At 42.0% G+C, this 15,795-nt stretch overlaps 1 protein-coding gene across 6 annotated transcripts in view; it reads right to left on the bottom strand.

The window, feature by feature from the left end:
• Positions 1 to 15,795, bottom strand: part of tbl1xr1a (TBL1X/Y related 1a) — a 97,419-nt gene that overhangs the window by 36,286 nt on the left and 45,338 nt on the right. For all 6 annotated transcript variants that reach the window (XR_008809977.1, XR_008809978.1, XR_008809976.1 and 3 more), the window contains exons 3-10: positions 6,416 to 6,520; positions 5,814 to 5,959; positions 5,343 to 5,568; positions 4,829 to 4,961; positions 3,710 to 3,851; positions 1,838 to 1,901; positions 1,246 to 1,343; positions 959 to 1,019 (exon numbers count right to left, since the gene is read on the bottom strand). Coding sequence is in view for 3 of the 6 variants with exons in the window: in XM_056275969.1 (XP_056131944.1) it covers positions 959 to 1,019; positions 1,246 to 1,343; positions 1,838 to 1,901; positions 3,710 to 3,851; positions 4,829 to 4,961; positions 5,343 to 5,568; positions 5,814 to 5,959; positions 6,416 to 6,473 (928 nt within the window). In the remaining 3 variants the exon portion in view is untranslated. The remainder of the gene's footprint in view (positions 1 to 958; positions 1,020 to 1,245; positions 1,344 to 1,837; positions 1,902 to 3,709; positions 3,852 to 4,828; positions 4,962 to 5,342; positions 5,569 to 5,813; positions 5,960 to 6,415; positions 6,521 to 15,795) is intronic.

The following is a 15,795-nucleotide window of genomic DNA, read 5'->3' as shown; positions in this document are numbered from 1 at the left end:
TGCTCGAGTTTAACCAAAAAAGTGGCTCACATTACTGCAGTTCTAAGGTCTTTACACTGGCTTCCAGTCATCAAAGAATTAATTTTAAAATACTGCTCTTGGTAATAAATAAAGTGCTGAATGGTTTAGGTCCAAAATACATTCCTGATCTTCTGCTATGCTATGGACCATCCAGACCTCTCGCATCAAAACTAAACAAGGAGAGTCAGCTTTCAGTTTTTATGCATCACATATCTGGAACAAACTCCCAGAAAACTGCAGGTCTGTTCTTTGAAATCAAGGCTGAAGACTTTCCTGTTTGCTGCTACCTTTTATTAAATCAAATTTGAAGCTTTTGATAATCATCTTACACTGCACGATAACATTTACTCTTTATTTAAATGTCTTTTTATAGCCTTATGCTGCTTTTACATTTTGTCAGAATGCCTTTTATGTTTTCTGTAAAGCAGTTGAAATTGCCTTGTGAATTTAGCTTGCCTTTCCCTCTTGGAGAAGCGGTGCTGATTGGTTGTTTAGTTAATCAAACATGTGGAAGAGGGGTGTATGTATAACAAAAACTCTGTGCTCATGTCATCCCACAGATCATCCAAGGACAGAGTTATTATATGCAGTTGTCTGTGAATGTTCTCATTCATCCAGGTCATGGTTATCCAAAGGAGTTGAATCAAGTGCAACTGGACTTGGTATTATATGCAGTTCTTGATCTTGAATAAAGATTGCCTTTGCAGAAGCAGAACCTGAACTCCACTTGCCGATGAACTCGGTTTAGGATACATTGGCATGCAAACTCCCTGTGTTGTATGCCAAACCTGCCAACAGCACAGGTTAAAAAAAATACACTGTGGATATGTGTTGTATATTACAATTGTCATTAACACTGACTGACAGCTGAAAAAAATTAGGGTTTCATTTCCCGTTAATAGTCAGGGAAGCATTAGTGTAGAGTAGGCTAGTGTACCTGAATGGAAGGGAAACTGCTGTTTGGCTTCTCCTGTATGAGCGTCCCATATGATTGTTGTCTGGTGGAGCAAACCAACACAGGACAGAGAGGAAGAAAAAGGAGATATTCATTTTAACGACTATTTAAAACTAGACTCGTTCACTACCTATTCATTACATGCGACTTCATTCCACACGTGGTTCAAAAATCAGATTTTTTTTTCAAACCCCTTGGGATTGATATCTGAATGCAGACTGATCCAGCCCCAATTTATAGCAAAAAAACAACAACAAAAAACCTCTTACCTTGTCTACTCCTGCACTGAGGATGAAATTGCCTTTCTTATTCCATTTGAGGGCAAAGATAGGTCCTTTATGTTGGCCAAGAGTGCTGGCCAGGTTACCTGTAAGATGAAAGACAAAAAAAAAATAAAGCAATCAAAGATCTCTTCTAATGACCATTGATATGGCTAAAAATAATTACAACATGCTCAATATACATATAACACTTTTCTGTGTAACTTTGTCCTGCCTGCTTTCACCTCTTGGTTGATTTTGTTTAAGATTTCAATACTTGTGGAAATTAGTATGACGGAAAGACTCACATACACAGACTCACAATCAGTATACAGATGTCCTCTTTTGGGGAACCTCATTACACAGTAAAGAACAGCTAATGTCATCCAGGCGGAGCTACAGAGAACTCAAATTTCCAATTTAAAAACATTGCATTGCAGCACAATCCCAAAGTTCTCATGGCAACAAGAACCATTTGAGCATTGAAAAGTCATTGGTTGTGTAGATTAATGTCTCTGTCTGGGTTGGTGTAGGAGACTGAGTGCTAGCTAACTCTCAAAAACCGGGCATGTCTATTACCGTTTAGGAGGATTCATCTTACCGTCTTTTGTCCATATCCTAGCAAAGCCGTCATATGATCCTGTTGCTAGCAGCGTGCCCTCGCTCTGTCAGAGCAAGAGAGAGAGGTTATTGTGGCTCTTACACTTAGAGGTGTGTGTGTGAGAGAGAGATAGAATTATCAATATTAATGTGACCGAGTTCTAGAGACTTGTATTATTTAAAATTCCATTTCATGGCATTAGTTGTCCCAGTAAAACCAAAGCCGTCTAAATGGACATGGCTGACTCTTGTATGGTTCTTTCCGTGTTTCATGTTGACAGAAACACAACACAGAAAGAATAGTTTGCCTATATCTTTGGATTGAGTTGACTCCTCAGTCAAGTTAGAACATTAAATGCATCAGAAGAAAAAGCTCAGATCTGCTTGTCAGTGGGGCACCAAATCTACCCACTGTTGGTTGATGTCTACAGCCGTTTACAAAGTCACAGTCAAAGTATCTTTATATTGTCCCTTGCAGGGAAATCAGTTTGCAGCCAGTTTAAACAATTTACACAGTATTAAGACATTTTCAACAGGACAGGCCAGGAAGAGATGGATGAGCCGCTGTGGTGAAGCCTAGCGGGAGCAGCCAAAAGAAGAAGCCATTTTAACACTAGAACAACCGGGATTTCACTCCTACCTAAAACGACCATGGGCGGTCAAAATGACCGCTGGTTTTTAATCTATATTCTGTCAAGATAAATACCCAATTGAGATATTAATGCATTGCATATGTTAGTATGTCCGTTAAGAAACGACTGACACCAAAATTAACATTTTAACAACTATAATACTATTTTTAAACAATTTAAACTTCAGAGAGATATGGTCTAACTTGAACAGTAAAATTGAAAAAGTGAAAATATTACCCGAAAAAAAAAAAACGGAATACACATATCACTAATCTAACAAACCTAACAAGGCCTATAAAACATGAAATGTAAAAAAAAAAGCTGAGAATAACCACTGAAACCGTCCCAAACAACAGCCGGAACTTAAAAACAACTAGAACGACTGCCCACAGTTTTTAAGCTCTATATTCTGTCAAGATAAATACCCAATTGAGATATTAATGTATCGCATATGTTAGTATGTCTGTTAAGAAACGACTGATACCAAAATTAACATTTTAACAACTTTAATACTATTTTTCAAACAATTTAAAATTGCCGCCGTCCAAATGCCTGTAAATACTGCAGCGCCTCGGTGGTAGTCATGGTGTGTCTGTAACCAGACATGTTGGAAATAATCAAAAATCAAGTTTAGACTATTACTCTGCACTGGAGGACGCTAGTGTGTTTCTAGGACAGAGCGAGGAACTTCACGAAGGAAATGACGCGACCAACACACATCATAAATAGTGACATGACGCGCACGATCACGTGCGGTCATTCTGACTGGCCATGGTCATTTCAGATAGATCTTATCATAACTTTTTTTGTGCAATTGATCTGAAATTCGTTTTAATGCAAATATATGCAATTTTAGGAGCATTCAGGGAGCGACAGGTCTGTACCTTTTCACAAAGTTATTAAACTTTGAAAATCCAAAACCGTCAAAATGACGGCCTTGGTCGTTCTAGTGTTAAAACTGTTGCTTTCGGAAAATACCGTATCAGTGAAACAATTATTTTCTTATTACAATGATTTGAACTCTATAAAGTGATTCACACATCTGAAAAGAAACGAGGGGGAAAGAAGAGGCAACATGAGAGGCTGCATCAGAACACACATTCATGAGGGTGGGGAGTGATGTGTGTGTGTGTGTGTGAGAGAGAGAGAGAGAGAGAGAGAGAGAGAGAGAGAGCGATAAATGAGTGAAGCAACGCTGCAATGTGACTCCTATCTTTGAGTGTTTGTATTCGTGTCCTTACATTCCAGTCTAGCGAGGTGACATCTTTGTTGCTGGGGACGTCCTGCCCCCCTTCTCGTATGCAGTGTCTAAGGACCAGTTGTGTGGAGCTGCTCGTACTGTTTTCACTCAGGTTCCAGATACGAGCTGTGGAGTCTCCTGACCTGAATACCAAGAAAGGGACGAGAGTCAAAACACTATGAATCTCACAGCCTGGCAGAAGTATCAGAATGCTGTGATTCTCTGCAAATTCTACAATATGTCATTAGTGTGAGACTGACATCTCATCATATTCATAAATATCAGGAGGTTTTATCTCTTCCACATAATTATAAAATTTCAAATATTTGGATGTATTGTCCCAAATGGATATTTCCCTTTGCAGCAGCGGCTGACATTATGGATCCATAAAGTCAAACATTATAGAAAACAAAGGAAAAAGTGAAATAAAGTCAACTAAGAATGGAAAATGCAGAGTTGAAATATCAGGGAACCAGGGAAATGGTTTATGGTACCTATAATTTAGTAGATGGTGTGTGGGAGCATCCATGAGGAGAAATTAGCCAGCGGTTACGAATAAGTACGTTAACATGGATTCTTTGGAAAAAAAAAGAATTAAATATTATTTAATTGATTAGACCTGGGTAGCCAGCTGTCCCAAAAGAACCGCATTAATATTTGAAATCTTTTTTAGTCTTGTTTTAATTATTTATACCGAGACTTAATACATTTTAGAAACGTCTTTGAACATTTTACTTCAAGTCCGAAATGTGGGAACTTAAATATTGATGATCGTAAATTTGAACGAATAACCTTAAGCCACCTAGCACAGCATGCCATTTATTGACAGGTAATGGTGTGCTCTCAAACTGTTATTCAAATTGTACCGATCCGCTATTAATTCAGTTAATTTACTGTTGTTAGCTCCGAGGGTAAAGAACAGCCTAGAGGCACACATGCAAACAGCCAGATTGGAAAGATTTTCTAAATTCTTTGGGGTTTTTTTGTTTTGTTTTTTCCACCCTGGCCTCTGGCAGATTGCTATGACAAAAATCACACTAGACCGCCCCCGCGGCGTCTCTATATGAGAGGCAGCGGCAGCAACGGAGACGCAAGGTGGGGTGGTGGCGGGGCAACTGACCCAGAGGCGAGCAGATCGCTGACAGGGTTCCACGCACAGATGAAGACCTCGGACTCGTGCCCCCTCAGAACCATGGCCTTGTTCTGAGGGATCTCCACGTCTCCGTCCACTTCCATCAGGTCTGCGTGGTTGTCTGGCAGAGAGGCAGCACAGACGACATGGCACATTAAAGATTTCAAATAGAGGAACCAGAAGACTCCATTAGTAACAAATAGCAGCTATAAAATTCCCATTTGTGCTGTCTAATGAGAGGGTGTGCTCACGCATGTGCACAGTCTCTGACATAACCCTCTCATTTGGCATCATTCCACCCACTAGTTCAGTGTGTCTGTCAAATTACTAAATAAAGCCGTCTGTCTTACTTTAGTGTCCCATTTGTTAGTGTCTCTTACAAATAGCTACGTGCCATCGTTTTGAACATAGACACACCTGCTTCGTGTGTTTCTAACCCTCGCTGCATCAACTTTCCAGTCAATACTCATCTGACTGCCAACTATCCTGACTATCTACTCACTAGGTAAGGCATGCGCTCCATTCTCCTCCCCGTTGGCAGTGTTCTCTCCGTTCTTGGCGTTGCCAGCAATGCTGCCTCCAGTGGCCGAGGCTGGCGTTGCGGCGGCAGCCTGCTGCTGGGCCATTTTGTCTCGGTAAGCCTGCTGCCGTGTCTGTACCACGTCTGGCATCACAGCGTCAATCAGGGACAGAGACTCGATGGGCCGCCCGTCAAATAATGTGCCGTCCTGGAGAGGTGACGGCACGGATGGGGGTAAAAATTACCCGTCAGTCACAGCAAAACAGAGCAGGGCATGGTCACACACAGAACAAGGTGGATGAAATCCATTAACCAGAACAGAGCAGGTAAAGACAGATTACAAAGCCAAAGAAGTGAATGAACTCAAATAGAAAAGTGTGTGTGTGTGTGTGTGTGTGTGTGTGTGTGTGTGTGTGTGTGTGTGTGCACGCCCATGCTCGTGGCTGGTCCCACCTCATTGATGCTGACTTCAGCCTCAACGTACTGCAGGCCCTTCTGTATGATACTGATAAGTGCAGCAGGGGGCACTAGTGCACCATTGATGTTGGACTGGCTGATGTGGCTTTCTATGCCAAAGGTAAACGCTGAGTGGGAAAACCCTGGAGAAGAGAAGAGAAGTGGGATGGATGGATGGTTGAGTGGACGGAGGGATACCATCTTAAATTGTCAATTCATATTCACATGAGTTTTTTTTTTTAAATCTTAAAGAAACATGACCATGGATAAACATTTTCACTTCATAAACATAACCAGCTTTCTTTCACTCTGGGGCCGTACTACAGTATCACAGTGCAAACTAAACGTTGACAGACTAAAGCTATCACAAACGGTACGGCCTTGTATTAACGGATTTACAGTGCACAATGCCATTAGATTACTTCAAATCTGATAAAATAGAACGTCAACAAAGACACCAACGGAGGGGCTCTGTATGGAAGCAGCCATTCACACTCTGTATGGCTGTTGGACTGTATGGCCTCAATGATCGCTCCCAGATGAAGGGTGTGATTTACATCTAGCGTCTTAATTACAGACTGACAGTGTGAGAGGAATACCTGACTCCTGTAGGTATCTGTAGACCAGGAAATTGACCTCATCACTGCTAATGCTCATCTTTACTACTCCTGTTTCACCATGAGGTCAGCACACACACCCCTGGCCTGGGAAGGCAAGAAAAAGAGAGAGGGATTCATTAGGGGAGAACCGGTGATGCTCCTTGAGGGCAGTCATGGTACAGGGAAAAAAAAAAAAAGCAGGATCAGTGAGAAACAGCAATTACAGAGACAGATACAGTCATCAGGTTAAACAGGTTTCATCTTCCCTCCTAAACCACATCAATTAAACAAGCTCGCCAAATACTAAGTGTTCTAAAGGGTTACTGTTCAATAGTGGTGGCCACATGATTGTGCAGTGAGGAAAAAAAATACAAGTATGAATCTTAAATACGAAGATGTTGATTTTAACGTCTTAACACTGTTGTAAGACATTTATGAAGCTATCTCCCTGCAATGTCATGTTAACAAGCTAATAAGTACTTTAACCAACAAGCTAACATAAATTGACCAACACCATACTCCGGGGTCACATACACAGAATTCTGAGCCGTTGAGATTTTATTTCAGATGCATATGCACCGCAATTACCGCTGTGGTTCTCACAGTGGACCAAGCATGCCAAATTATTTCTATGCTATGTGATAAGCAAAAACCATATGACTGGCTTTATTTATGTTTACGGTTTAACAATTCATGAAACTCGGAAGTCCTATTTTCTTCTTCTTCTCCTTTTTTTTGCCATTCTCACGCCTTGGGCTTGAGCTAACCAACACATTCCAAACAAAGTTTCTAATATATAAATATATGAGATTTCTAATCACTGCAATAAATTATTACTCTCGGTAAAATGACTACTGCCAGTCTGCACCTCGTCAAAGTGTCAGTCAATTTAAGTAATCTGAAAAGGGGAGGAAAAATCCTCATCTGGTGTCATGGCCTCCAGTCTATGCACATGTAGCCACATCTGGGATCATGAGTACACATTGTTTTCATTTGAATGCCATCATCAGGGGCCAAATAATTAGGAGCCCCTGCTCCAAAACCTTCTCCGAGTAAGAGAACTGATACCAAATAAAGGCAGACTCAAAGCACGTCACCCCAGAGACATACACATTCTCAGACTGTAATAGTACTGGGTTCTCAGTGGACAGTGCATTTCCAAGGATACAGGGTTTAAATGCTTCAATGTAGCAAAACATTCTGTATGAATTTTGGCCCGGATCAACACTGCATAATTACAAGCATTGCTGGGACTGCATAATACAGGATAAGCACTTATGAACACATACATCCTATACTACCAGCACATTTTTCCCCTATTGCCACTCTTCTCGACCCTGACAAATTATCAAATTGATCCCATTATCCTTATTATTTCAATAGCAATCCCACCAATAGGTGGAAAAAAAAACCGAATTATTTGAGAGACAGCCCATTATACTTCTTCCACCTTGGCTATTTCGCCTCAAGGCCATCCTGAGCATGTGGAAACTGTTCACAGAGACACTGCCTCTCTAACCACAGGATTTGCAGACAACAACCTGCAGTACCGACAGTCACCATCTCACAGGGTGGCGCTGTAAAGTCGCAGGCCAGAGCTGAGCTCGTCAGTGTTGACAGTGTGGGAGAGTGGGGGATGGGACAGAAGAGGGGAATCTCTTTTCTTCCCCCTCTATCTCTCTCTTCGTGTGTGCCACCGGCAGTGAGCTTGCCTGTACTGTACATCTTAAATCAAGCTGCAGCTTTAGTGAGGGGAAGAACTCTAGATGCACACATTAAAATCAGACAAGGCCAAAACAGAATCGCGACAAGCGGAAAGAAAAAAAGACTAAGAGCATACAGTAATTGTGTATGTAAACGTACATATAAATTCTACACAGTATTTCCGGTGTTCTAATTTTACTGCGTTGGGTTATGCTGTGAAAACCCATTAAACAATATTTCTGCCTATGATTAAAAAAAAGGTTTCTCATATCTGATGATATCTATCAAAAGTGGACCTTATATCAACAGATCTCCCTAGAGGAGGGGTCTGGGCTCTTGGCCATTCAAGGACATTTTTCATATCCCCCATTTGCTGCTTGATTAGTTTTTGATTAGGTTTGACATCACATTTAAGATTTTTTTTTTTTTACAGAGGGCATCAGATTTTTCCAAAAGATGTCTGCGATCTGGATTTTACGACATGATTTTTTAGGATGCTGGCGGTTTGTTGTGCAGTTGAGATGAGATCATTTTTGAAAACAAGGTGTGCCATCCTAACCCACTGTGCCAGCATGTATATAATGGGGTACTGCAATTTGACTACAGGGCTTCATTCCATCCCATAGCACAGCAGTTGTTTTTCAAGCGACAATCCTTAATCCTACAAGCTTTACAAGAAAACAAATGTCTGTTTTTATACTATCACTGTCATAAGTTGAGACAATAGCCAATCACCAATATCAAAATACTGAATGTGTTCAGAGTTGATCGTTCTAATGGTTAATTTTAGGTGAGACTTTCTTGGGAAAAACTGATGAGGCACATGGTGTTTTAGCTCTTCACGATACTGCAGCCAAATGCAGGTGAATAACGCAGGTAGAGACAAGTTTGCACAACATGCAAAGTTGTTGTCGCTAACAAGCAGATATGCCAGACCAAACTCATGGAAGAACCTTTAACCAACACAATAATACAACAGCAGCAGCTGGAACTCGGGTTCAATCGTGTGTTGTTGTTTTTTTGTCCAGTGTAGGGGAAGCTGCTGACACAACAGCACTCTGTGTTTTTGATCTTGAACAAATTTCTGGGATTTATAGTCAGACACCAATGCAGTTTAAGGAGTCGCCATACATCTCAGTTACTTCAAGTGAAAATCTACAGGACTGTAGCTTTAAAGGCTGTTGGCTGGTTATAGTTTCCTTTTCTAATTAACTTGCTTAACCACATGGGAGCCATCTTGAAAATAGGGACGTATAAAGGCACCATCCAGATTATGTCTATATCTTTCTCAACTTTCTGATCATGGCCTTCACTGTATATTCAGGGTATATTTCATCATCATCATCATCAGTTCTGTAACCTATGGAGGCCGTAGGAGCACAGCTGATGCCTCAACAAGTCTCTTCCACCGTTGCCTATCCATCGCAGCTCTCCCCGCCTGCACTACGCTCATCTGTAGCCATTCTACGTGTTGTTTACCCAGGTTTTTATGGGTCCCCCTCTCTTCCTAGTCCCTTCTACCAGGCCTTGCAGGATGTCCTTTGCAAGTGTCCCATACACAGCACACGTCACCAACACTGAACTGCTGAACAGAGTTAAGGAAGCTATTGGTCACCATGATAGTTTACCGACAATGGTAAAAAAAAGGCAATTAAACTGGTATGGGCACATTTGCCAAATGGAAAGGACACTTGCAAAGGGTATATTTAAGGTCTTATAAAACTTTTTATAGTCTTTCCTGCATCTTTCAACAATACGCTCTCAATGTGTGCATTTGGCAGTCCATGCAATAAAGAAACCTTCAGCGAAATCCAGGATTTAAAAGATCTGATCAGAAATAACCCTTGTATATATACCCCCTGTAGGCAAATTAGCCTTGTGCATGTTAAGAAATGTGAATAAATAAAACAACACCGCACAATTACAAGCTCAAATTATCAGACTTGTGAACACTTGCATCACCAAGGGGTTTTAGATTTCCATTTTCATTACAGCATCAAAAATGACTAGTGTTTTACTTTATTCCACACTGACTTTGCCGTTTAAAACAACCAAATTAAAATTTAAAAAGATCCAGATTTTCATTTCAGGCCTGTGGACCATTAAAAGTAAGAAATATAAATGAGTGCTCTGAGCCACAGAGGCCTAACTGGACAGGTGTAAAGTGTCAAGTCCCTAAACAATGGTATGTAAGAGCAAAAGACAGCATGACGGGGACGGTAGGGGACGGACCGTCTCAGACAATATGGAGTCAATAGGGCTAAGTGAATCCCATTTGTTTGGTAATCAAATAAGCATGCATTATTCATCACAGCTCAAACACAAAGGCTGCTGAAATATCAGTTATAGATTTTCACTCACTCCAAGGGGGTGTGCTAAAAATGATCACAATCCATCAATACTGCTGCAACAGGCTGCTTCCTGTCACCTCAAATGGTCTTATATATTATATAGACCCACATATTATTCATCCCAGATCACTGATTTATTGGCAAGCTCTTGAGATGTTGGTGTGAAGCTCTGAGAGCGGCTAACTTGCCAACACTGAAGTTAAAATGACTACAGATGAAGCTGATTGTCGAAGGTCAATTGTCCAGTGAACTAAATCAATGGCACAGCATCAAAAAGGGCATGTTGATGGCCCCGAATGCTGGAGCCTAACCTCAGTCCCCTCAGCTGTAGTCTCCAGAAGGACAATTTAATATTCAATATGACTTGACTATTGGATAGACAAGAGGAAACTGAGTCAAAAAATGGCAGGCCTTGTATTGTAGTGTATCTAACAGGGCTCGTCACCACTGACTGATACCAGCGGTAACACTACTACAGTTAGGGTTCGATAGCTGTTTCTTTTTGGAACTGGTTCTGAGTTGATGAAATACCCAGATTCAATAGTCTGAGTTAAATGAATCTTTTATTGAACTTTTCTCCCCCAAAAATCTTGATCTTTGTTCTACAACTGCCATCAGTTGCTGTCACATAATGAGATCACGTAGTTCAACAGGTGATGAGGTCATGTGGGCATGTCTAAGCTCAACCAGTTCATCCATCCATCCATTATCCAAACTGCTTATCCTGCTCTCAGGGTCGCAGGGATGCTGGACCCTATCCAAGCAGTCATTGGGCGGCAGGCGGGGAGACACCCTGGACAGGTTACCAGACCATCACCGGGCTGACACACGCACATTCACACCTAAGGAAAATGTAGTACGGCCGATTCACCTGACCTAGGTGTCTTTGGACTGTGGGATGAAAGTGGCGCACCTGGCGGAAACTCCACACAGAGGATGACCCGGGACGGCTCCCAAGGTTGGACTGCCCCAGGGCTCGAACCCAGGACCTTCTTGCTGTGAGGTGACTGCGCTAACCACTGCGCCACCGTGCCGCCCGCCAACACGTCAGCACACTTAATTTTATTTACTTCAAATATCATGGTCGATCGGCAAAAAATGGGACCAAGCATCTGTGAATCAAAACCAATAAGTTGTTTTGTTTTTATTTTTTTTACAATTAACCAAAAAAGTTCGATATGGGATTTGAATGGATTTGAATTCCATAAGCAAGATTGATAACTGAATTCAGATCCAATGAAATGATACTGAACCTCAACACTCGTTACCAAACTGGCCTGTAATCTCAAAGAAGTAACAAAGCTTCACTGACCCAGTCCAACTGAAGCGGAACACCTAACAATTACAGATGAGGTCTGGGGGGTAAATGACCTTTGCCCCGAGGAACTAGGCTAATGCATGCTCCCGTTTCAGTGTCAAAACATTGCATAACAGCAGCAGCCTGATGCCTGATTGAACAGCAGGCTAGCCTGCAGCCTTAGACAACATTTCATCCAAGAGAAGTCACAAGCCTTTCCATAGCCAGTCCTCACATGACACCAAGACATGCACAGCCACACGGATAATGAGGCTCAGCTTCATGGGTTGTGGTCAAGAAAACAGAGAAATGAAACTAATGGGAAATGAGAAAGCTGGACAAGTCTCTTTTAGACATAAATGGAAAATGAAAACCCTGTAGCCAAGGAGACTAGCAGAAAAGAGGCATCCCTCCAACCTGCTTCCTCCTCCATGTTGTTTTCCCCTTGAAAGTCATTTTGGCTTATGCATCAACTGTAATAATATTACCTAATGTCTAGGTGTAGCACAAATGTCCTTTGAAGGCTTTGTTATATCTGGGATTAAAAATGGCAGCCCAACTATAATGACCAATGCTACTCTGACTCCACTGTGCTGATGGAGATGATGTTCTGATGGAGAGAAGCCGAGTTACAAAAGGATAGCTCTTACACAGCAATCCACACAAAAACAACACTGACATTCAAACAACTTCATTTTAGAGACAATCTTTGCTTTCTCAACTCAAAACAAATTTATCTACGGATATTTTGTAGTATTTCTTTTACCTTCTAAGTTTTTGTATGTAGATAATATATTCTTATCAGAGTTAAATGATAAGAAAATGCTTTGAAGAATCTGTTCAGCCACATTACAAATACTACCACTACTGCTAGCACTACTACTACTAGTACTACTACTATCACCACCACTACTACTACTAGTACTACTACTATTCCCACTACTACCACCACAACTATTACTACCTCTAACTATTACACTACTGCCTCACTACTACCACCACCACTACTACTACTACTACTGCCACCACTACGACCACTACTACTATTATTACATTACATTACACTCATTTAGCCGACGCTTTTATCCAAAGCGACTTACAATAAGTGCATTTAACGTAGGAAATCAGGAGAACTACTAGTCATCAGAGGTCATAAGTGCATCTAAACAAGCATCTAAGAGCAAAACCAGTGCTAAAGTAAAAGTGCAAGAAAGAGTTTTTTTTTTAATGAGTGAATACAATAAGTGCTAAGAACAAGTAACAGGGTAGTAGTTCTTAAAGAGGTGAGTTTTCAACCTGCGCCGAAAGATGGGCAGCGACTCCGCTGTCCTGACATCAGTGGGGAGTTCATTCCACTACTGTGGGGCCAGGACAGAAAAGAGCCGTGACCGGGTGAATCAGCAGCAAGGGTCTCTGAGCGACGGGGCAACCAGGCGTCCCGAGGCGGCAGAACGAAGTGGTCGGGCGGGGGTGTAGGGCTTGACCATGGCCTGGAGATAGGAAGGCGCTGTTCCTTTCACTGCCCTGTAGGCTAGCACCAGAGTCTTAAATTGGATGCGAGCAGCTACTGGGAACCCGTGTAGGGACATGAGAAGGGGAGTTGTGTGGGAGAACTTAGGGCGGTTGAACACCAGACGAGCTGCAGCTTTCTGAACAAGCTCCAGAGGTCTGATGGCTGATGCCGGGGGCGCCAGCAAGGAGGAAGTTGCCGTAGGCCAGCCGGGAGATGACCAGAGCCTGGATGAGCACCTGTGCCATCTCGTCGGTGAGGAATGGGCGAATCCTCCTGATGTTATAGAGGAGAAATCTGCAGGAGCGAGCAACCGATGCAACGTTTTCAGCAAACGACAGTTGGTCGTCCAGGATCACATCAGATTCCTCACAGTCCGATTTGGCATCACCACAGTGTTGTCAATGGTGATGGCCAGGTCTCAGTGTGGGCAACCTTTCCCCTGGAGGAACATCAGCTCTGTCTTGTCCACATTGAGCTTCAGGTGGTGTGTCGCCATCCACTCCAAGATGTCAGTCAAGCACGCAGCAATGTGTGTCTCTACTTGTGTGTCGGAGGGAGGGAAGGACAAGATCAACTGGGTGTCATCGGCATAACAATGGTAAGAGAAATCATGCGAGCGAATAACAGAACCCAGGGATGTTGTGTACAGGGAGAAAAGGAGAGGACCCAGAACCGAACCCTGTGGAACGCCTGTAGTCAGTCTGCGAGGCTCCGACACAGATCCCCTCCATGTCACCTGGTAGGAGCGACCCGTCAGGTAGGTTGCAAACATTGAGAGTGCAGAGCCTGTGACACTCAGCCCCTTGAGGGTAGAGAGGAGGAACTGGTGGTTCACTGTGTAGTTTACCTTCTAAGTTTTTGTATGTAGATAATATATTCTTATCAGAGTTAAATGATAAGAAAATGCTTTGAAGAATCTGTTCAGCCACATTACAAATACTACCACTACTGCTAGCACTACTACTACTAGTACTACTACTATCACCACCACTACTACTACTGCCACCACTACAACCACTACTACTATTATTACCACTAATATCTTTAAGATGGCGATTACCCCTATCACTAACAAAAAACAATACTACTCTCACTAATACAAAATACTGTTACTACTATCTCTAATAGAAATTACTACTACAACAACTAATACAAAATACTACAACCAGCCTAATACCACTATCACGAATACAATTATACTAACACAATTATTATCATCATTATTATTATTATTTGTAATAAACAATAAGCATTACTGTTATTATTACTGCTATCACCGTTGTTATTGTTGTGCTGCCATCTACTCTTATTACCTTTCAGTGAAAGTAGTCGTGCAACATTTTTTAACAAGGCGTGCCGTGCTGCTATGAGACCAAACTGTGTTTCACCATTACAAAACCTTCTGCACGGTTACCACAGTTTAACCTGAAACACATACTTACCACACTTTAACCTGAGACACATACTTACTACACTTTAACCTGAAACACATACTTACCACAGTTTAACCTGAAACACATACTTATCACAGTTTAACCTGAAACACATACTTATCACAGTTTAACCTGAAACACATACTTATCACAGTTTAACCTGAAACACATACTTATCACAGATTTCAACTGCATAGCGTGTTCAGGAACGTACCAAATGGAGGTGTTGAATAAGTTTGACTCTTATTTCAAGATAACTGAGGAGATACTGATCAGTGTTGCTGGCATGGCAAACTGACTGACTGTTAATGTAACTGGTCACTAAACTGAAGCACGGGATATCGGATGGGCCACTCAGATGGGGAGGGAGAGACAGAGAGAGAGACATACACACACACACACACACAGAGGGAGAGAGAGAGACAGAGAGAGAGAGACAGAGAGAGAGAGACAGAGAGATATCTTATCAAGCCTTTTTTTAGCAGGAGAATGTAGGGCCAACGTCACAGACACGCAAATCGTAAGTAAACACTGCAAAATCATTCATGAAGGGCACTATACACACTCAGAGCCACACAATGCACAACACACACACACACACACACACACACACACACACACACACACACACACACACACACACACACACACACACACACACACACACACACACACACACACACACACACAAGGGTGATTCTTGTACTCAGTTGGCCACATTGCACAAGCCTTCCTGTAAACTCCCTTAGTCAGCCATAAATCTGATTTACCGCAATGTCACACTCTAATGGACACCCACATATGGACGGGCTCTTTAAAGATGACACCACCCATTAGTCGTCACCCCTCCTTTTTCTTCCTTTAAGAATTTGGGAGTCTGACAGACCAGGATTATTGAGCTATGAAGTCCAAATCAGACCCTCTAAACAAACCTAGCATCGACTACTACTCTTTCCTAGAACCAGGGTTAACCCATCCTCCAGAGTGCTTCAACGCAGTCCTTCTGTGTCTGGTGAACTGTGACTTATTTTTAGACATTTACATCTAAATAATGACTTCTCCGTAGTCTAATATGTAGATCT

This window comes from Lampris incognitus, chromosome 3 (genome assembly GCF_029633865.1).
Source record: "Lampris incognitus isolate fLamInc1 chromosome 3, fLamInc1.hap2, whole genome shotgun sequence".
Classification (NCBI taxonomy): Eukaryota; Metazoa; Chordata; class Actinopteri; order Lampriformes; family Lampridae; genus Lampris; species Lampris incognitus.
Note: the sequence above shows the minus strand (reverse complement) of the source record. Positions and strands in the feature narration are given on the sequence as shown.